Source organism: Salmo salar, chromosome 04, assembly GCF_965601325.2.
Source record: "Salmo salar chromosome 04, fSalSal1, whole genome shotgun sequence".
Classification (NCBI taxonomy): domain Eukaryota; kingdom Metazoa; phylum Chordata; class Actinopteri; order Salmoniformes; family Salmonidae; genus Salmo; species Salmo salar.
The window spans coordinates 75621677-75644992 of NC_138294.1; the positions used below are offsets into that span (position 1 = coordinate 75621677).

The 23316-nt window shown below is 43.8% G+C and overlaps 1 protein-coding gene across 2 annotated transcripts in view; it reads right to left on the bottom strand.

Annotated features, from left to right (window-relative positions):
• Positions 1-2379: 2379 nt before the first annotated feature.
• The window catches only part of tmem132e (transmembrane protein 132E), a 367581-nt gene continuing 346644 nt past the window's right edge, over positions 2380-23316 (bottom strand). For both annotated transcript variants that reach the window (XM_014197869.3, XM_014197868.3), the window contains exons 6-9: positions 19972-20177; positions 17404-17683; positions 12080-12274; positions 2380-6382 (exon numbers count right to left, since the gene is read on the bottom strand). In XM_014197869.3, the coding sequence (XP_014053344.1) occupies positions 5309-6382; positions 12080-12274; positions 17404-17683; positions 19972-20177 (1755 nt within the window). In that variant the 3' untranslated portion in view covers positions 2380-5308. The remainder of the gene's footprint in view (positions 6383-12079; positions 12275-17403; positions 17684-19971; positions 20178-23316) is intronic.

Below are 23316 nucleotides of genomic sequence, written 5' to 3' on the forward strand. Positions count from 1 at the left end.
GGCTGATAGTGGAGGTACCAGACTGGAGACACGCACCTCAAGGCTAGTGCGAGGAGCAGGAACAGGACGAGTTGGACTGGGCTGACGCACTGGAAGCCTGATGCGTGGGACTGTCTTTGGATATGCCAGACTGGATACACGCACCTCAGGGCTAGTGCAAGGAGCAGGAACAGGACGAGTTGGACTGGGCTGACGCACTGGAAGCCTGGTGCGTGGGACTGGCTTTGGATACGCCAGACTGGATACACGCACCTCAGGGCTAGTGCGAGGAGCAGGAACAGGACGAGTTGGACTGGGCTGACGCACTGGAAGCCTGGTGCGTGGGACTGGCTTTGGATACACCAGACTGGATACACGCACCTCAGGGCTAGTGCGAGGAGCAGGAACAGGACGAGTTGGACTGGGCTGACGCACTGGAAGCCTGGTGCGTGGGACTGGCTTTGGATACGCCAGACTGGATACACGAACCTCAGGGCTAGTGCGAGGAGCAGGAACAAGACGAGTTGGACTGGGCTGACACACTGGAGGCCTGGTGCGTGGTGCTGGCTTTGGATGTGCCAGACTGGATACACGCACCTCAGGGCTAGTGCGAGGAGCAGGAACAGGACGAGTTGGACTAGGCTGACGCACTGGAGGCCTGGTGCGTGGTGCTGGCTTAGGAGACGCCAGACTGGATACACGTACCTCAGGGCTAGTGCGAGGAGCGGGAACAGGATACACTGGGCCGGGAAGGCGCACTGGCGGTCTTGAATGCAGTACAGGCACCACCCTTACTGGCTGGATGCCCGCTTCCCCCTGGCAAATGCGGGGCGCTGGCACCGCGCACACCGGCCTGTGAATGCTCGGCCTCGACGCTGTGCGCATCACCCCATAGCATGGGACCTGACCAGTAACAGGCTGCCTCCGATAAGCACGGGGAGTTGGCTTGGGGCTTAATCCTGGCCCAGCCAAACTACCCGTGTGCCCCCCCAAAAATAATTATTGGGGCTGCCTCTCAGGCTTAAATGCCAACCGTGTGTATAGAGCCTCATACCGGCGCCGCTCCGCCTTGGCTGCCTCTATCTCCTCCGGTGGGCGACGATATTCCCCAGCCTGGTGCCATGGTCCAGTCCCGTCCAGGGTCTCCTCTCATGTCCAAGTTTCCGGATAGTCCACATAATTCCTTTGTTGCTCCTTACCCCGCTGCTTGGTCCATTTGTGGTGGGAAGTTCTGTAACGGTCGTCGTATGTAGTGGACCAAGGCGCAGCGGGTTGAGGGCTCATAATGACTTTTATTGAACACAAACAAAACAAGAAAACGATCGAACGAACAGGATTGCAGGCTAAAACACATGCAACCCCAACTTCCCACAAAGGGACAGGTGAAAACAGGCTACCTAGTATGACTCTCAATCAGAAACAACGATGTACAGCTGTTCCTGATTGAGAGCCATACCAGGCCAACAAAGAAATACACAACCTAGAAAACCATAGAAATACAAAACAAGAACATTACCCTGCCATGTCCTGACCAAACTACAATAACCAATAACCCCTTATACTGGTCAGGACGTGACAGCAGATCTAACTGGAAAGACTTAAGGTCAGCCTACCCCGAGGCCAACAGATATATAGCCGTCCTCGTGCCTTAAATGACAGATGGCTAAATTACCCATTCTCTAGATACAGTATCTCGTATACAGTAGGAGACCAGGAACAGACAGGCACACAGGTTCCCATTTAACATCTGTACTTTGACTGGTCCGCCCTAGGCTCGCTAGGTACAATAAATGGAGATAGTGAGTGCCTACCTACATGTACTGATCCATTTAACCAGAGACATTAGATGAAACCTGCCAGATTTGTGGGGGTGAGGCATCAGTAGACTAGAACTGAATTTGATCTAAGTTGAAAGGGTTCTGAGCAGTTCAATACCCCACATTTTTCCCCCTTCAATTGACCAAACTGGAGGGAAAACAACTTTGTATCAGGTCAGTGCAGGACCTGTGTAGTTCTATGCTGACCGTTAGTCAGGCACGAGAGGACACGCCCGTTTAGTCGGACCGGAACAGAGGACACTTTTCTCAATGGGGAGAATCCCAACTGCGGTATCTCACTAAATGTACTATCTCTGATTTAACTTCTCCCAACTATAATTTGTCCCAATCTCCTATAATCATATGATGGTAGTAGAATGAAAAGTGTGTGTTTATGTGGGTCTGGGGTTTGGTGTGTGGTGGTGGTTGTGGAGTTTGCAGACAGGAGTTTTAGGCTTCCTTATTTCTGATAAACTGAATGATAAGGGACTGCATACATCCATAAATTAGAACACATACACAGTATGTAACCCAATTACACTTTTTTCTGACAGTGCTATAATGATGAGTAGAAAGGACACGATTTTAATGTATTGTATTTTCTTTAGTACTTTACATATAAGGGAGAAATACAAGGGTTTACTTTTTCTGGAGAATACAGGAAATTGAACAGTGCTCTGTACATGAACATAGTATTGTCAGTGTGCTGGCGCACGGTCACCATGTCTCCACCTGGGGGTACACTTCAAAAGTATTCATCCACATGTGAGAAAGTCTCTAGTAGCAGCGGCTTGCAGAAGAAACACAGGATGTATACTGAAGTATGCACACCTTCACCAAAGTCACATTACAAAAATGGTTTAGCATATACATATATACATTGAGAAAGGAAACATAAAAAAATTCTCAGAAGCCATAAAATGTTTTTAATAGACATTTGTTATGATCTCTGAAAGAATAATCAAATTGGAAAGTCGGAACTATAAAAAAATAATGTTAAAAAGCTGCTATTAGAAACTTAATCCACCGTTGTTGTTAAGCAGTGGTACTGATTTGGGTTGACCATAGTAATACATGAGACAAAATACCCATCTGATGATCAAAGTACAGTAGAGAATCAATACATTCATCCTGAGACACCATCGTTTAAATTGGGGGTTAAAAAAAAAAGAAAGAAAAAAAGTCTGGCTGTAACCAACAGTTCATTTCCTCAACCGGTTTCTTTGTAAAAGCGTGGGTTTGAAGCGAGGGCAAGAATTGTTGTCTTTGATTTTGAAGACCATTTACCTTTAGATGTTAATAGGGCTTGATTGAGATTTAATCACATTGTGTAATTAGGTCATTATTCAATGAAACCACTTGGAACGCACATCACATGGCATGCTGTAAATGAAATTAACTGAATAGGAAAAAAAATACTTAATAGCAGGTGACAAAATGTCAGCCATCTAGGTTGATGTTTTTTGTGGAAATTAATTGATTGGAATTGATTCATAACTCAAATTGAGAGGTTGGGTGACATTTGCTCTTCCATTGTGGTCATTTGGCACATCATATGATTAACAAAAACACAGCAAATCCACACCCTAGAGCACACAAATAAAGTTGAATTAAAAACTGATTGAACAGTTTTCCATCCTGTTTATTTTCCATTACTCTTGAAAAAAACTTGGCAGATCTTCAGATCAGTAGGAAACATGATCTTCAAAGAATCAGTCATCATCCCACCCAGTGCTTTAAATTTCATCACACTCTAGCTAGCCAACACTTCTACATAACCAAACCTATAAATGGAATCCCATTGCATTTATCATTTGCAGTCATTCTATTTTGTGCAGGTTCACTAACCAAAACTCCTAGTATTACATTTAAGATTTCATCAAACACAGACAGTCCTGAGAAACTTAAAAGGCGTCACCACCATAACAATAGCCCAATGCGTCAGCACCAGTGCGCTTGGCTTCTGTGATGGTCATGACCAGCTCCTTTGCAGCATCTATGCTTTATTACAGACATGTTTTGGACCAAACATAGTACTTCTCATTCTCTGTTTAGATTGATTGGAAATGAATATCGTGACTCGGTACAAAATCGTTGGTGTTCAATGGGGAGCATGATTACACGAGGTCACCGTGTTTAAAAATAAAAAAGGAAATGGAACGATTTCTGCTGCAAAATATTTTGGTGGGATGAGAGTTCTTCCATTGTAATTCTCAGGTGTACAGTGGGACATCTTAGTAAAAACTGCAGAGGAAACTCTATGCTTACAGTGATGGGCCAACACGTTCCCCCTTCTCTATCTCTGCATGAATAACTAGTTCAATGTAATGTTGCTGCTGAAGAGGAACTCAGCTGGTCATGGTATGTACATACGAGGGAGGGCTGTACGATGCAGGTCTGGCACGGCATGCATGTAATGCATGATACAACATATGTCCTTTAGTATTGTCTAGGTATAATTAGATAATTACAATACAAACATTCACAAATTTGGAAAATTGCTGATTGTGCCTCAGTATCTCCTTTCATGCAAAGAATGTCGAAGATTGTTCACTTCACAATATACGTACACGCTTTTGTATTTCCCAATATAACTAAACCTTTGACAAGTTGTAGCGTTTTGGATAATTGCCCTGCGCACTGGCCCCTAACCCAAAGTGTGAAAACAGGGTGTCAGCATTGAAATCAGTTGTGATCGGTGAAACCCATTCTATAACCCATTCTAAGGCATTAGACTTAATCAGGAAAGTGTATGAAACCAGTATTAGGACACTGGCTTGGAATTTGTATGAAATGTAGCAAAATGTACAGTAATGATATTGAATGAAATCATAGCATGTGCTGTACCAAGAACAATGAAGGAGGTTCTGCCATTGACGAATGCTTCCCTACTCTGGCAAAATAAAATTAATTGGTAACATTGTTTTTAATGAGCGTCTTTGACAATTGGTTGTCCATCATGTTGTTCTGTGTTGGTGTAAAACAATGCGTCCCAAAAGCTGTTTCTCTGAAAATGTAATCTGCACATCGAAGGCCTCTTTGTTGGAGAAGGTACTTGGTGTTGGGACAACCCGACAAACACAGAGCCAAGACCCAACCCATCCTGCTAAAAACACTCCTGTCCGTATCAGGCTCGCTAACTAACCTCCAGTAGGAGTGACGGAGCACTTAAAATCCATCCTGCGGAACAGTGCTCACGACTGAAGCTTATAATTCCATTTGAGAGTGTACTCCTCTACCTCTGTAGAAGGGACATCCAGACATAGCCATTTCTCTAGCGTTTAAAATTCTCGTCTAGTCTTTGGCTTTCCATTTTTTTTTTGACTTCCAAAAAAGTGTGTACGGGAAACGGCACTGTGCAAAGAAAAAGAAAACGAACAATAACAGAAGTGTAGTTGGCCTTGCTTTTTGTTTGTGAAAAGTTCTCTCTCACTAAAGTGAAAAAAGAGAAAAATAGAAAGGAAAGTATTTTTTGAAAGCTGTAAGGAGGGTGCTTCTTAACAGCCGCCCCTTCAGGCTATTTCCTTTATCCTGCGCATGTAATCATGAAGTTCCTCTGGGTCCTGGAAGCCCATGTCCTGGCAGACCCACTGAATGTCCTCTTCATCTGCAATGGGGATGGAGTTGTAGGGCATGTCTTCTGTGGGGAGCGTGGTGAAGGTGGTGAACTTGACGCGCTTGCGCTTGGAGGTTGGCGAGCTGGCCTCCTCGCCATGCTCCTTGGTGGAGCCCCCAGAGCTGCCGTCGCCCCTCCCGTGGACCTGGCTCTGAACGCTTGTCTGGGAGCTGCCGCTGCTGTGGTGGTCACCATGGCAACAAGTCTGTACCCCTTCCAGGGGGTTAATGGGGCTCTCCACCGTCTGGGGTGAAAGCTCACTCTGGGCCCTCAAGGGCTGTCCATTCCCTAAAAAAACCCAGTGGTGGGAATGGTCCATATTGGCCTGGCCCTCAGGGGGGATTCTCTTGTGGCGGTACTTGAGGACAAACACAATGCAGTTGATGAGGAAGACCAGGATGGCAAGGCAGAAGACGCCCAGGAGGGCGTACATGCCGATCTCCAAGTCGGTCATGCTGCGGGGCGCATGGATGAAATCATCATCTTCCTCTTCTTCCTCTCCCTCGGTGGGCCTCTCCTGGTTGCTGATGGTCGGGAAGTTGGTGTAGTCGATGGGAACGCTCGCCGGCTGCTCGTTGGACGGCTCGAAGCCTCCGTCGCCGAGGTTGGAGTCCACCACCGGCCGCCTGGTGACACGGGCTGGCTCGATTTCGATCTCGCTTTCCATTTCTTCCTCGGAGTCTTCCTCCGGGCCGAAGCGGACTTTCACGTACACAGGGGCCGAAGCTATGACACTCTTGCGCTTGGTCTTCTGACAGGCCTCGCAGATGGTCATCTCCATACGCACCATCTCCCCGGAGCCCTCGCCCTCCGCCACAACCACCGGCCAGCGCTGCTGAGGCTCCTGGGATATGGACACCACCTTGTCGTCCAGTGTGGAAGCGTTGAGGTTGTAGTCCTTCGGGTCGAAGAAGGTCAGAGGCGATGCGGTGCTGTCGCTGTAGTAAAGCCAGATGGACAAGCTGGCCTCCTGTGATACCAACAAGAGGAAAAGGTTGTTTTTAGTATTTTTGTTAGGTAAATGCAGCTTTCAAATGCCATTTTTGCTATGCCGGAGCATTTCACAGATTCATTATTCATACAGTAACCCCATGGACAAACTTTCCTAGAAGGCTACAGAGAGACACCTTTTTAATGTCTTGAAGAAACAAACAGATTTGCCAAATAACAATATGCTGCAAAACAAACTACAGGATTCATGTTTAGAAATTACAAACATTGGTTGATATAGTTGTTTCTTCGAAAACTGATCATTTCGATGGTTCAAACAGATGCTCTTTCACTCCTCTACGTATGATGTATGATGTGAATATATGTGAGTCCAATTCCTGCCTTTGAAGTCTCTGACTCGCTCGATCCCTAAATCTTCTAAGCATCTCTAAACATCGGCACCCCCTGCCTCGGCACAGACCGAGACACACACAGGCGGTCTGTCTCAGTAGTGTATGCCAGCGAACACAAAGCTCGCTCTAAGAAAGGAGGGGTGAGTGGGTGTTTTGCAACTGTTGTCCTGCAGACAAACAACAGACAGAGCTGCACAACTGCACAGCACTTTACCTGACAGCTTGAGTCTGGCTTCATGAGAGTAATGGCAATGTTCGGTGGCCATGTCTCCAAGTAACGAGGTGGTTTTTGACAGAAGCATTCCTTTGGCTCCTGCTAAAACAATACCTCTCAGCTCAGCCTAGCGTACCTGCTCTGTAGGGCTGACAAAAGAAAAGAGCTTTTCTGACAGAGCACTTTTAGTCCCCAACCGAGATGTCTTTTCATATTCTAACGGGAGAGGCATTTATCCAAATTCTGTCTGGATTGGAACGCTCTGTTTGAGAGTGTAGACATATTTTTCTTTGATTCAGGCGGAGGATACTGAACTTCAAGGTTGCTATGACATTCCTGTTTGAACACGGGCCTCTGTCATCTCCACTTGTCAAGATGAATGGGGCCTTTGAAACGTGATTTAAATAATACATTGAGTATGACACCCTGTCCTGATGAAGCCACTAGTAGTACACCAACATGTTAAAAAGGTTAGACACAAAGCAAACAAAGTACTCAGTATACTCGAGGGTGACTGGAATGTTCTAATTATAATTCCTCAATAGGATAATGAATCAATCATTGTTACCTATTTATTAAGTCCTCTTTGGAGAGCTCAGGATTAACTGTGGTTAACAGATCAACAGTATTTCCCCAGAAGGGAAATTAGACCATAAAATTAAATAGGATCTCTGTGACTTAGACAGCCAAAGCATTGCTGACTCATAGAAGGGAGGATTTGTGCATCCTCTCTGTTCTTAGATGCTAAATGACAATAGCTGCCCTGGCAAACGAGATCACAGTTCACATTCGGGATGGTTGAAATGAACAAATGTTAATCAAATGCACATATAACCTAATAAAAATAATAAAAATGGGGCGGATTCCAGGCTAATAGAAAGAGACCTTGGCTTATTCACTTCCCTCAGTTGTAGTTTATGGCTCTCATTCATTCATGGAGTAAGAAAGGGGACGTTTAGCAGACGCGGCGGGTGAGGTTTCTCCTGTGAAACAGAATGAAATGGTGTGAAATAACCTGAGCACCCCTCGGAGAGGTCCACTGGTGGAGGGATTGGCTGCCTTTTATGGCCCAGCCTCAGAAAGCACTTTAGGACAATACATTATGCTAATTAAATGTAAGGTGGCCAAGCAGCGGAAGGTGAGATTAAATTGGAATTAAATGCCGGGCCCTGACGGTTTAGTTTTGTTTGGCCACTGCCAGCGCAGAGAGAGAGAGTTGGTGGAGAAACAATAGCTGTCGTCCCCAATTTCCAAGGCATTGAAACCTGGCTATGTTCTCTCGTTGTGGGGGAATATGAACGACCCAAGTGTGAAACAACACAGTGCGATCTGGCTTCTCAGGAAAAGGTGAAGGACTGTGCCCAATTCATTCTTTGGGAGGATTTAGAGAAACTGAAGTCCCCAGTTGCAAGACTCAAACATGCCGTAAATAAGGCCGATTCTTCTGACTTTTATTAAACAAGATGTATTTTTGCTGGTGTGATGAGACATTCACTGTTTTTGTAACAAATCAGATTTCTTTTCAGGCTTGTGTGTTGGAGGGCTGTTTGGGTGCAGCACAGCAATAAGGCAAATAGTCTAATGAGCACTGCGAGCGTCAACAGTCCATTTTCTGGATGTGTGTGATGTCATGAAAATTCATGAGCTGCTTCCCACAGATGTTCAATTCCAGGTTCATATTAGCGGGTTGGATGCAGTGTTACTGACGTTTCCCTATGGAAATCAACCCCTATGGTGTAATGCCGGTAAGAAAGACTGTTTTTCCAACTTTAGTATCTATAAAAAAATGACACCCATGCATTAACCTCTACGGGATTGGTGTCCCCCTGTGGGACGGTTGAGCTAACGTGCGCTAATGTAATTAGCGTGACGTTGTAAGTAACAAGAACATTTCCCAGGACATAGACAAGTCTAATGGGCAGAAAACTTAAATTCTTTCACTGTCCAATTTACAGAAAGCTATTGTTTGAGGAGAGTGCACAGCTATATACTTGATAATGTATCAATTGACCAATTAGGCACATTTGGGCAGACTTGATACAAAGCAATGGTTCATTGGATCAGTCTAAAACTTTGCACATACACTGCTGCCATCTAGTGGCCAAAATCTAAATTGCGCCTTGACTCCTAAGTGATATAATGGCCTTTCTCTTGCATTTAAAAAATGATGGGAAAAACAAGTAATAATAGAAAACACGTTTTTTCTTTGTATTATCTTTTACCAGATCTAATGTGTTATATCCTCCTACATTAATTTCACATTTCCACAAACTTCAAAGTGTTTCCTTTCAAATGGTATCAAGAATATGCATATCCTTGCTTCAGGTCCTGAGCTACAAGCAGTTAGATTTGGGTATGTCATTTTAGGCGAAAATTGAAAAAAAGGGTCTGATCCTTAAGAGGTTTGCACCTAAACAACATAGAGGTTGTTAAGATATCAGTCTCTGTAAGCAATTGCTTTCGTCTTAAGCTTTCACAGATCTGTATGTAATGGCTTGCATAACTTTTCCTTTGTTTTAAATAGGCAAATTACATTATGCACTGTACTCAGTACTGTATGCTTAGTTTAATAAACTGAACTTAACATTCGTTGTTTTCCTGGAACTTCTCTATACAACTGACTTCATTAGGAGGTTAAAAAAACCTAGAAATATCACATTTACTTAAGTATTCAGAACCTTTAATCAGTACTTTGTTGAAGCACCTTTGGCAGCGATTACCTGCCTTGAGTATGATGCTACAAGCTTGGCACACCAGTATTTGGGGAGTTTCTCCCATTCTTCTCTGCAGATCCTTTCAAGCTCTGTCAGGTTGGATGGGGACTGCACAGCTATTTCAGGTCTCTCCAGAGATGTTCAAGTTCAAGTCCGAGCTCTGGCTGAGCCACTCAAGGACATTCAGAGACTTGTCCCAAAGTCACTCCTGCATTGTCTTGTCTGTGCCCCACACTGAGTTCCTGAACACCCTGGAGCAGGTTTTCATTAAGGAGCTCTCTGTACTTTGCTCCATTCATCTTTCCCTCAACCCTGACTAGTCTCCCAGTCCCTGCAAAACATCCCCACAGCATGATGCTGCCACCACCATGTTTCACCATAGGGATGGTGCCAAGTTTCCTCCAGACGTGACGCTTGGCATTCAGGCCAAATAGTTCAATCTTGGTTTCATCAGACCAGAGAATCTTGTTTCTCATGGTCTGAGAGTGCTTTAGGTGCCTTTTGGCAAACTCCAAGCGGGCTGCCATGTGCCTTTTACTGAGGAGTGGCTTCTGTCTGGCCACTACCATAAAAACCTGCTTGGTGGATTGCTGCAGAGATGGTTGTCCTTCTGGAAGGTTCTCCGATCTCCACAGAGGAACTCTGTAGCTCTGTCAGAGTGCCAATCGGGTTCTTGGTCACCTCCTTTATCAAGACCCTTCTCCCCCGATTGCTCAGTTTGGCTGGGCGGCCAGCTCTAAGTGGTTCCAAACTTCTACCATTTAAGAATTATGGAGGCCACTGTGTTCTTGGGGACCTTCAATGCTTAAAAAATTATTTGGTACCCTTCCCCAGATCTGTGCCTTGACACAATTGTGTCAAAACCAACCTCATGGTTTGGTTTTTACTCTGACATGCACTGTCAACTGTGGGACCTTAAATAGACAGGTGTGTGCCTTTCCAAATCAGGTCCAATAAATTGATTTTAACATAGGTAGACTCTAAACAAGTTATAGTAAAATCTGAAGGATGATCAATGGAAACAGGATGCACCCAAGCTCATTTTCGAGTCTCATAGCAATGGGCCTGAATACGTGTAAATAAAGTATCTGTTCTTTATCTTTAATACATTTGCTAACATTTCAAAATAACAGTTTTTGCTTTGTCATTATGGGGTATTGTGTGTAGATTGATGAGGATATTTTTTATTTAATCAATTTTAGAATAAGGCTGTAATGTAACAAAATGTGAAAAAAGGGAAGGGGCCTGAATACTTTCTGAATGCACTGTATGATTTTTGTTCATTAAGGAATATTCATGAACACATGCTGTAGCACCACTTCAAATAATTGTGGTGCTCCAGCTGCAATGCCTTGAGAATAGAAATGAATAGAATGTCCTTTTCACACCATTTAGATAAAACATGTATTAAATGGCTTTCAATGAGAAGACATACTATAGAGATAGAGAACAGTACAGTGTTGTGTTCGCTGGAGTGACCTTCCTCCAAAGGTGTGAGAAGGCATGTCCTGGCACATTCGGACACTGTAACCATGGCAATGCCTTCTGTACTATGAGGCAGCTGGTTTGACAATGTTTTATTATTTAGACCTGAAAATGTATTTTGTCATTGAGTATCTATGAAGGCCAACATGAATCAGGTCTGTACATTGAAGAAGAGCTTTATGTTCTATGAGTCATACAGTTACAGTGGTATTTTATTAACAAGATCAAAAGACACCAAGCTCAATAGGTACCTTGGTGAAAATGAACTCATCTATACTCACCTGAGTACCAAACAATATGATGACAGGTTGCTTACGTCTATAAACATTCACTGAGTATACTAAACATTACGAACACCTTCCTAATATTGGGAACAGCCTCAATTAGTCGTGGCATGGACTCTACAAGGTGTCGAAAGCGTTCCACAGGAATGCTGGCCCATGTTGACTCCAATGCTTCCCACAGTTGTGTCAAGTTGGCTGAATGTCCTTTGGGTGGTGGACCAATCTTGATACATACGGGAAACTGTTGAGCGTGAAAAACCCAGCATCATTGCAGTTCTTGACACAAACCGGTGCTCCTGGCACCTACTACCAAACCCTATTCAAAGGCTCTTACATTTTTTGACTTGCCCATTCAACCTCTGAATGGCATACATACCCAATACATGTCTCAATGGTCTCAAGGCTTACAAATCCTTCTTTAACCAGTCTCCTCCCCTTCATCTATACTAATTGAAGTATATTTAACAAGTGACATCAATAAGAGATCATAGCTTTGACATGGATTCACCTGGTCAGTCTGTCATGGAAAGAGCAGGGGTTCTTAATGTTTTATATCCTCAAAGCTGACATCCACACATAAACTCAATGCCCTCTACATGTATCATCTTATATATTAGTATACAGTACCTGCTTTGGTGCAGCAAGTGTCTGCAGGCCAGTTGCCTTGGCGACCATAGTGTGACTGTTGCCAGGGCTGGGCTGTAGTAACAAAGAAAGTCCAGAGATGGCGTGGACGCGAAGTTCCAAGATGGAGACTTTCTCATCGGTGACGGAAAACGACACCTCTCCCAACATGGCCTCCACGGCGAGTGGAGACTCCACCTGCAAATGGCAAGAGACCATTTGACTGTCACACCAAGCATTTTGTGTCATGACAGGAAAATACAGACAAGTGGGATATGAGTCTGTCTTTCTGTCCATCTTCTGTGTAAGTGTGTGTTAAATGAGACACTCAAGCCAAAACCAAAGCGCCTGACACCGTATGCTGCCCGGGGGCTGCCACTTACAGCCTCCCTGTGCCCTACACTTGACCTCTTGACCTCTCTCCAGTGGGTGGTTGGCAAAAATGTGAGTCCATCGGATAGCTGCAGTACACAAAATACAAAATAAAAACCCCACCCATCTCGAGCTAATCTTGGGGCCTTGACAGGTCTGCCTCCATCAAGGGGCCAAACACGGCATTTACAGCTCATTATTTCACCTTTTTGTTGTTGCCTCCGATTGCTTCGTAAAGGTCATATGGGAAAAGTCAACCACAGAAGCACTCGCCTTCTTTTGTGAAAAGTCAACCACAGAAGCACTCGCCTTCCTCTGTGAGTCATAAAGGACTTAACTTTTCTATTTTATTTTTACATCAGCACTCAGATGTATAAGGCTGCCTGTGTAAAATACAGGAAGGCCTGTAAAATGGTTTAGATGATATGACAGGTTCTCCCCCATCAAAGACCTATGTTTTGTCATTTTTGGATTGTTTTGAGCTCTATTTTTTAGAGGATTAATACTTTTTCCAGTCATTATTAATTGTATGTGTACTGCTCTGGTGACAACAGCGGCTAGAGATGACTAGAGATGACCGCAGACTGGCTTTTCTCATTATCCAAATAGCTTGTTCACCTTCAGGGATAGTGCATCATTATCTATCCAAATATTTCCCCTCTTGCTCATCCGAGCCCGGTTGGTTGTTCCACTTCTGTAGCAATTGGAGCTCATGCCAAATCTACAGTGAAGAGGAGCATTGAGAGCCTCTGCCTTTGTTAATTTGGCCTCTATCGGCCATAATAACATTTAATAGTGCTCAAAATCTTACCATCCTAAACAGCACACTAATTTGGCAATCTGTTATCATTACAGCCCTTCTCCCTGTTCAAAACACCCATTAAAAAGTAGTAAGAGCCCGTTAACACAGAGACAGAGTTGCCATCCTGATCTGTTGAGTATAGTGTGCTGAAGAGGCTGGACTGTCTGGTAAGGTGACGTGTACATAGAATGCTTTTAACCGCTTTTTATGATGGCTCAATGTGGCTTGACGTCACCGGCCGCATATGTCACCAGAGAGGACAAAGCTGTCGTCTTCTGATCCCAAGGTCTGCCGTCGGGGACTCCCAGATGCATATTTTCGGGATCAGATGTGCTGGAGAGGAGAGTTCCAGTTCATTGGTAGTCCGTCTCTCCTTTTTCTCCCCTACGCTCATAAAATGTAACCGCGGGGGATGAAAGTACATGAATACATGACTTCTAAAGTTTCACAAAAGGTGGGGAATTCAGTTGAATGATGAAGTACTCTAAGCAGGACAGGTCTCCACCCTGGGTTTTGTCTCTAAAAAAGCTTTGAGTTAGGCACCTGTGTTTTTCAGACTCATTTGAGTAGCCACCGCGGTAGCAGTAAATTATCAGGGTGAATAACTAAGCTTTGTTTTTGTTTGGTTAAAATGAATGTCGATAATTGATTCACAATGAAATAAATGACTGTGTAATTACGAACAGAAATAACAGAAATAGGTAGAAATAACCCAAAGCATACAAATCAACCACTTCTATGTGTAGGCTAGTACTAGTCTTTTAGTAAAACATTAATAAAAAATAAAAAAACTGAAAAGAAGTACCTTTAAGTTAAACTCTTTTAAGAGTGTGGATTGTACACATTATTTTGAATCTAGGTCAAAGCTAACGCAACACAAATTTGGAGCCATACCACACATAGGTCCATGCAGTACATAGGTCATAGGTTAGGATGCACTTCTCCTGTACTAACAACCATTATCAAGCGTTCCGTCACTCCATCACACTCTGTGTGATGCTGACAGAAATGGGTGTTATAAGTACACCTCACCAATGTCTATGGTTGTGTCGCAAATGGCCCCCTTTCCGTATAACCCTTCATCTCAACTCTGGACCTCGAAGCCAGTTTCACTGTGTTTTTTAATTGTTCCCCTCTAATCAGGGACTGTGTGAAATTAATGATCAAGTAGAACAGAAAAGCAGCAGGGTGCGGAACCTCGTAGGGTAAGAGTTTGAATACCCCTGCCCTATAAAGTAGTGCTGAGCGATGAACTAAAATGTCGTTTTTTTGTATTATTAAACAACAAATTGACCGATATTGGTTCAATTACTTGCATTTTTTTTGGTGAGCTCTACACGCTGTTTCTCTAGAGAGAAATCATCACGACGTTTACAACTCGGATCGAAATATTGTTTTTATTGTGCGCCTGATTAAATCACCATGGGAGCAGTTGCAGACATTCCTTTTTTCATTGTAGTTAATTACCACGTTTTCTGCGCTAAACTAGGTTGAATATTTTCCTATGGAAGCATACCAAAGTTGCAAAAAATAGCTTTTTTTCTTTGACACGTTCATCTGTCCAGCACCTAAAAAATTGGATTTGTGTATTTTTTTAATTATCTACAACAACCAGAATCCACTGCACTTCTTCCTGGCCCCGCACATGATAATAATTCGTAAAAATCTAAATAACTTCACATTGTAAAGGGTTTGAACACTGTTTCCCATGCTTATTCAATGAACCATAAACAATTAATGAACATGCACCTGTGGAACGGTTGTTAAGACACTAACAGCTTACAGACGGTAGGCAATTAAGGTCACAGTTATGAAAACTTAGGACACTAAAGAGGCCTTTCTACTGACAATGAAAAACACCAAAAGAAAGATGCCCAGGGTCTCTGCTCATCTGCGTGAACGTGCCTTAGGCATGCTGCAAGGAGGCATGAGGACTGCAGATGTGGCCAGGGCAATAAATTGCAATGTCCGTACTGTAGGACGCTTAAGACAGCGCTACAGGGAGACAGGACGAACAGCTGATCGTCCTCGCAGTGGCAGACCACGTGTAACAACACCTGCACAGGATCGGTACATTCGAACATCACACCTGCGGGACAGGTACAGGATGGCAACAACAACTGCCCGAGTACACCAGGAACGCACAATCCCTCCATCAGTGCTCAGACTGTCCGCAATAGGCTGAGAGAGGCAATCTCAATGCTATGTGTTACAGGGAAGACATCCTCCTCCCTCATGTGGTACCCTTCCTGCAGGCTCATCCTGACATGACCCTCCAGCATGACAATGCCACCAGCCATACTGCTCGTTCTGTGCGTGATTTCCTGCAAGACAGGAATGTCAGTGTTCTGCCATGGCCAGCGAAGAGCCCGGATCTCAATCCCATTGAGCACGTCTGGGACCTGTTGGATTGGAGGGTGAGGGCTAAGGCCTTCAGTTAATGTCTCGGTTGTTGAATCTTGTTATGTTCATTCAAATATTTACACATGTTAAGTTTGCTGAAAATAAACGCAGTTGACAGTGAGAGGACATTTATTTTTTTGCTGAGTTTAGTATGATAACGTTAGATGGCTGTCTGGCTGCTACTGCCTGAGCAGAGATGAGACGATGACTTTAAGAAATTAAATAATAGTCATCAAATAAAAATAAAAAAATATACACATCTGAAATATTTTATTTAAGTAAAGTCATGTGAATAAAAGATGGTTAATAAGTGATAAGCAGTAATGGGCAATCCCTACCATCATGGGACTCTTATTAATTGTTTAATTCTGTGTTGTTAGAAACAATTAAATGTTTTCAATGTTTTGGCAATTAAATGTTCTCAATATGCTTTGGAATGTTAATTACAAAGCTCAAAAATCATGTGAAGGTCATATTTCGTAATGCATTTAATGTAAAATAAATAAACATCTAAACGAAAAACAATACAAAATCTGACTCTTACACCTTTTGTGGTGCCGTACTTTCATTCAAAAACAATAATTAGCTCCGAAATGAAACCCCTTGAAGTCAAGATGGTGGGATTAAACTGTTGCCCATTATCAAATCTTCCAGACTACTCCCCCCCGATTAAATGATTGTTTGGAAAATGGCGTTCGATTAATGAAAAAGGTCTTATAACTCATTTATTTATCAGTGAACCCTCTAAGTGAAATAATTTAGTTTGAGAGTAGATTCATGGTCTCACGGACTCCTGAGTGGCGCAGCGGTCTAAGGCACTGCAACTCAGTGCACATCCGGCCGTGATTGGGAGTCCCATAGGGTGGCACACAATCTTCCCAGCGTCGTCTGGGTTTGGCCAGGATAGGCCGTCATTGTAAATAAGAATTTGTTCTTAACTGGCTTGCCTAGTTAAATTAAGGTTACATTTTAATAAATAAATGATTCGCTCCACCAACAGGGGTTGGTAGTGAGAAACTGGGAGTCCCATAGAGCGGCGCACAATTGGCCCAGCATCGTCCGGGTTTGGCCAGGATAGGCCGTCCTTGTAAATAATAATTATTTCATAACTTACTTGCCTAGTTAAATAAAGGTTACATGTTTTATTTTTTATTTGCTCCACTAATATGGGTTAGTAGTGAGAAATAGGCTACTCTTCATTTTCCTAATGTGCCATAAAATACGGTGTAAGCTTGAGATCTTTTAATTTCTTACAGCCTTCAATAAGTATGGTTTTCTATGCCGTCAATCACTCAGGTTGAATGGTAGAGCTGCATAATGGGGGGCTAAGCGGAAGCCCATATAGACTACATGCCTATGCAGATGGAGCCATCTTTAAAAGCAAGTTTGGACAGAACTCATTTATCATTTCATCATCTTAAAGAGGCTTTCTTCACAAAGACAAAATGGGTGAAAGCGATGAAGAAGAGGTCTAATTTCCTTCTTTCACCTGTCCAGTTCGTCTAGGTCAGTGTAAAGTACAAAATGTTTTGTTGCTCACTCTGAGTGCTTCTGCATATTACAGCTGCACTTTGGTCAGTATGATCCAAACTGAAGCATTTTGTCTACCTCAGTGTCAATTTCCTATTTGTCTCTAGTGCCCTAGCCTATAACATTTATGAGATGGGCGAACATCTATGAGGTAAAAGAGGCAATTGAAAGAAGCCATTTCCTTTTTACAGACTTTGGTGACCTAGCCAAGTTTCTATACCTTCAGTACAGTGGAGCCCAGCTCCAGGCCCACCAGCACGGTGCGGTCCACCAGCTCGGCTATCCTGGGGTCGACCACCTTCAGTGAGTCCTGAACCAGGTCAGTCACTTCCACCTGCCAGTCGGGCCCCAGCATGGTGATGACCTGGTCGGTGCCCTCGGTGGAGGTGGTGTGGAACTGGGTTAGCACCTTGACAAGGGAACGCTGGTACTGCAAGGTGCAGCCCCGGCTCACCCGCCGGTCGTCCTCGTCGTCATCTGTGTCACTGTCTCTGGCGCTCCTGAGACAGAGAGACAGACACAGAGACAGAGACAGAGAGACAGAGAGAGAGAGAGAGAAAAACTGTCAATGATGTAAACAGTGTCAATACCATTAACAGTGTCAAAACCGTAACCATTGTCAATATCATTACCAGTATCAAAGTGTACAACAGAGTAAGGGTTATCATGTAAAAATGTATTTGCTGTACTATTTACGAAGCCGTTTCAGCAGTAGCTCAATGGCTTATCATAACCTTTAATGATGCATCTTGTAACTCAATATGTTTGTGGAATATGCTGTGGTGTAGTTAAATCCTGCATCCTGTTTCGGGAGCTTATGTTCTTAATTGCTTCTTATCATTATATAATTTAGCACTTGATTTGATGAGAGGCCCAACACTAATCCATGTGGAGGACATCTGTTACAGTGTCTGTTCCAATGTGCCCTTTGTGAGGGAAAAGTTATCCAAGCCGGCACGAAACTCCTCCAAAAACTTCCAAACAAGCAAGATTTGGACGTGTGCCTTCCATTCCTAAATCAATGGATGCTTAGATGGACAGGGGGAGAACACGGTCAGTGCATCCCAACCAAGCCCAATATGTTCCTCCAGAAGATGTAATACTTGCCAAACGTTTCTCAACAGCCTGACAAGCTGCCGGCTTTCCTCTTAAATGCTAAAAAGCTCTCCTCCATTCCCAAGGCTAATTAATCTTTGCTTTGACTTATCCTTTCAGATAACTTAAGATGCAGGAGCGGCAGCGGGCTGTCAGTGACTGACAAAGCATATCCCACCCATTGATTCCCAAAGCCCATCTGAATATCAAGCAGGCCTGTCCTGTGTTCCCTAAAAGGTCTGACAATACTCTAACATGCATCATGTCCCGTGGCCGGCTAACGCTAGACATTCAAGGCTAAAAGGCGCCGTTCGCCTGTGTTTTTCAACTTGTACAATAAAGCCACAATAGAAGTGGAGAGACAAGAATGTAGACGAGTGTTCAGTTAAGACTAGGGTAAATCCGAGAGACAGCGTGACTCTCCTCATGGAGTTTCATGACTCTTTGCTCAGGTCAGAGAGCTTCCCATGTTAAGGCCATACCTATGTTTTTTTTCTTCAGAGGAGTGTCTGTTCTTATTAGGATCTTTGCTGCACATCGGCCGGCCTACCCGATTAACCTTCTGTCCTCTTTTAGAACACATTACTGGATAACACAGCCAGTGAGCAATGCAGCTGCAATGTAGCAAACACACACATTGCGGTCCAAGAGACCTGGCCCTTGATAAAGCTTAAGGCTTAAACAGTGTTGTGTTAGGAGAGATAGAGGGAGGTAGAGCGAGAGATATGAGAGAGCGAGAGATGAGAGACAGAGTGAGAAGTGAGCCAAATGGATTGTGTTCTGAGGGGAGACCAAATAAAAGGCGATTAAATTACAGCTAAATTAATAGCATAGTTTGGTGGTATCTGTTATATATATTTAAAAAAAAGTAAAAACAGCACATCTAAGTGTTTAATGCACAGTGAGGTGTTTTTTTTGTCCTTGTTCTGACAACATCGCAAACATCTAGTTAAGTGCTAAATGTTTTGCCAAAATGGCGGAATGAAGCCTTCTGCAGTTTTTTTTCCTATTCACTCCAAAAATTTGAAGACAGTAGTTAATGTTGTACATTGATGGTTCATTGATGGTTCAAAACATTTTAAACTTTAGCGGCCTGTTTCCCGGACACTGATTTAGCCTAGTCCTGGATTAAAAAGATCCTCAATCGAGAAACTCTTTTGAAATAGTTTTTTCAGAACTAGGTTTCAGAACTAGGTTTAATCTGTGTCTGGGAAACCGGACCTAAAAGCTTGCCATGAATTTACTGTCAATCCGGTCTGGAATTTGCTTAACGTCCTGTTCTCAGACAAACGTCTTAGTTTCGTTCAATTCATTAAGAGAGATACGTGACTTAAACTCTAATAAAATGTGTACACAGGCAGTAGTTGTGCAAACAAAGATAAGGCCTAAGAGGCATAAACATTGGTTAGGCAGATTTGCATAGAATTGCGTCACTAGGACGACATGTAACACACACACACACACACGACACATGCAAAACATGGGGTGCACAATTGAAACGATACATGAGTTGAGGAAGACAATGACATCTAGGCTAGTGTCTCAGCTAGAGTGCAGCAAACCACACTAGAATGCAGTAACCTCAAAATGACTTAAAATAAATACAAGAAACATCAGCTCTAAAAGAGCAGTGCTCTCCACTCTAACACTACACACAAAGGGGAGCTGTGTTTAGTGTGTTGGTGAGTCCTACCTGCGGTCAGGAAGAATGGGTACCCTCCAGCCCTTGATGAAGCTCAGGTTGCTGTCGGACAGTTCCACTTGAAGGGGGAGTTTGGGTACCCACACGGTCAGCTCTAAGGGGGCACTGAGGTGCTCGTAGCTGAAGATGACACGGGCGTTCATGGAGCCCCGCGTCTCCTTCCCATTCACAAACACGTAGTCACAATTCATGGACACCTGTGAAAAACAAAGGTTAAGGGTCAATATATGATAATGATCGTTGACAGGTGATACAAGTGATATAGTACAGTATGGATGCAGGAGTAGAGTCCACCACCTAGTTTATTACATTGAGTTTGTTGGTGCACAGCTTTTCTCAGATTCCGCTAAAGGAAACAGGGAAAACATGTCTTCCTTTTTGCTTACAGATTATTTTAATGTGGAATGTGTACTATTATTAGGTCACAATAATCCTCCTTTATGAACGTTCCAATATTTTGCCACGAGGGGCTATATTTTTGTAATTTGAAATATTTTGGAACACAGTGTAAACAACACTACTTGAGGATTTTCTCCTATCTAATTTGAGTCTCTTCTTGAGTGGATGAACTGGCTCTTAAGTACAGTCTACTCTAAGCCTTTAAAAATCAGGCCCACGATCACCCACAACCCACCACTATTTTCAGTGTAATGTTCTATACACAATTATGCGGAGAAACACAGCAGAATATATATACTAACACAAGCTTTCAGGCAACAGATAATTCATAGAATATGAAAGCTTAATACACCAGGTGCCCACATACAAAATTCTGTTGACTTACATTTTATCCAACAGTTGTCTCCAAGAAATCACCCAGCACAGAATTTCTCATAAATACCCATCCCTTTAATACTAAATGATTTACTGTAATAGATAGCAGAGTTTGCTTTTGGGATACCATCGATGATTTATCTGGCAGTTGGAGGCAGCTGACACTGTAATCAGAGGAGCTAATCTCCTGCAAATGGAGGTCGGGTTCACCAGTCTTCTCAGGGTTGGGGATTCATCATAAGAGGGGGGGGGGGGGGGTTTAATAAAACACCCAGTCCATCCAGACAGGCCTCTCCACTCTGCAATCCATACAGGCTGGGTGGGAAGCCTTCAGATAGAGGAGAGAGCTGAGTCTTTTCCCTCATTTCCCTTGTTCTGGTAAATCAAGTTTTCAGATTATCTGTCTGTAGTCACCTTTGTGTGAATAGGGATTTTGGGATCATCATTCTCTGGTAGAGATCTGGGATGTCAGCTGGAATCAGGGTAATATACTTTTTTTCATATTGAATCATGAAAATTAGGTTCTTGCTTGCCAGGCTTAAATACTGTACAGAGCAAAGGACATACACTATATATACAAAAGTATGTGGACACTCCTTCAAATCAGTGGATTCGTCCATTTCAGCCAAACCAGTTGCTGACAGGTATATAAAATTGAGCACACCACCATGCAATCTCCATAGACAAACACTGGCAGTAGAATGGCCTTACTGAAGTGCTCATTGACTTTCAATGTGGCACCGTCATAGGATGCCACTTTTTCAACAAGTCAGTTCGTCAAATTTCTGCCCTGCTAGAGCTGCCCTGGTCAACTGTAAGTGCTGTTATTGTTAAGTGGAAATGTCTAGGAGCAACAACGGCTCAGCCGCGAAGTGGTAGGCCACACAAGCTCACAGAACGCTGCCGCCGAGTGCTGATGCACATAACGTCTGTCCTCACTACCGAGTTACAGACTGCCTCTTGAAGCAACGTCAGCACAATAACTGTTCATCGGGAGCTTCATGAAATGGATTTCCATGTCCAAGTAGCCGCACACAAGCCTAAGATCACCATGTGCAATACCAAACGTCGGCTGGAGTGGCGTAAAGCTCGCCGCCATTGGACTCTAGAGCAGTGGAAACGCGTTCTCTGGAGTGATGAATCACGATTCGGTGCTTCCAACTTTGTGGCAACAGTTTGGGAAGGCCTTTTCCTGTTTCAGTATGAAAATGCCCCCGTGCACAAATTGAGGTCCATACAGAAATGGTTTGTCGAGATCGATGTGGAAGGACTTGACTGGCATGCACAGAACCCTGACCTCATCGAACACCATTGGGATGAATTGGTACGCTGACTGCGAGCCAGGCCTAATCGCACAACATCAGTGCCAGACCTCACAAATGCTCTTGTGGCTGAATGGAAGCAAGTCCCTGCAGCAATGTTCCAACATCAAGTGGAAAGCCTTCCCAGAAGAGTGGAGGCTGTTATTGCAGCAAAGGGGGGACCAACTCCATATTAATGCCCATGATTTTGGAATGAGATGTTCGACGAGCAGGTGTCCACATACTTTTAGTCATGTAGTGTACCTGCCCCCATATTCTCTCTCTCACACACACACACACACACACACACACACACACACCGCCATCCTCTGCACCAAAACACAGTGCCCCCTCCACACCTGTGACCTACCACTCTAGGCCTCCCCATCGCTATAATGCTAACACCAGCCTTCCTATCACTCTCACTCACCCTTGCTAACTGCGCTAGCATAAACGATCCCAGCTCCTGCAGGCAGCTAATAAACTTGGCTGGCTAATTGCGAGTCAAAAGCTGTTAACGACTACGGGTGTCAGTAGCCCAGCGGGGCCTGTGAAAGTGCTCTCATGCATGGAGCCGCGAGCTGTCGTCGCTACACAGCCCTCTAATGTGCTGTGGCATCTTCCATGGTGCCAACAGATTTCCTGGGTAGGGTCGGGGCAAAGAAAGACAGGGCGGGCACTACCCGCTAGGGCGGCATCCAGGCTCAGTTTAAACCAACAGACAGAGATCCAGGATCAAAAAGCATCACCACCCGCCTGCAGCACAGTATATCCATATCTTTACTCCTCGGCAGCTCTGATAACAAAACGGATTCCAATACTGTATTGTCGGGCTTTGTTTTTCCAAGGGTCGCTTAATGTTTGTTTTGGTTTATCTTATTGTGCATGCACGTTGAGTCGCATGCATGTGGAACACAGAAGGTTGGCAGGTTCATTTGACCTGATAGTACTTATTCTACTGACTAATGCGTATGGATCTAATGAGAAACAATGAGCACCATTTAGTGATGGAGATCCCATGCTGGCTCACCTCTGCTTACACGCTTAACTTCAACATGTGCCTCCAAACAGGATTTAGGCCTATCAATGCCACATGTTTTCTTGCTGGAGGTGGAGCAGATGGAAAAATAAAACATAACTTGGGCTGTGTTCATTAGGGCATGCAACATCAAACATTTTAAAATGTTTTGCAACAGAAAGCGAAATCAAGCGTTAAGGTAAAGGTTCGGCTTGTCCCTCCCTGTTTCAGTTCATTTTACTT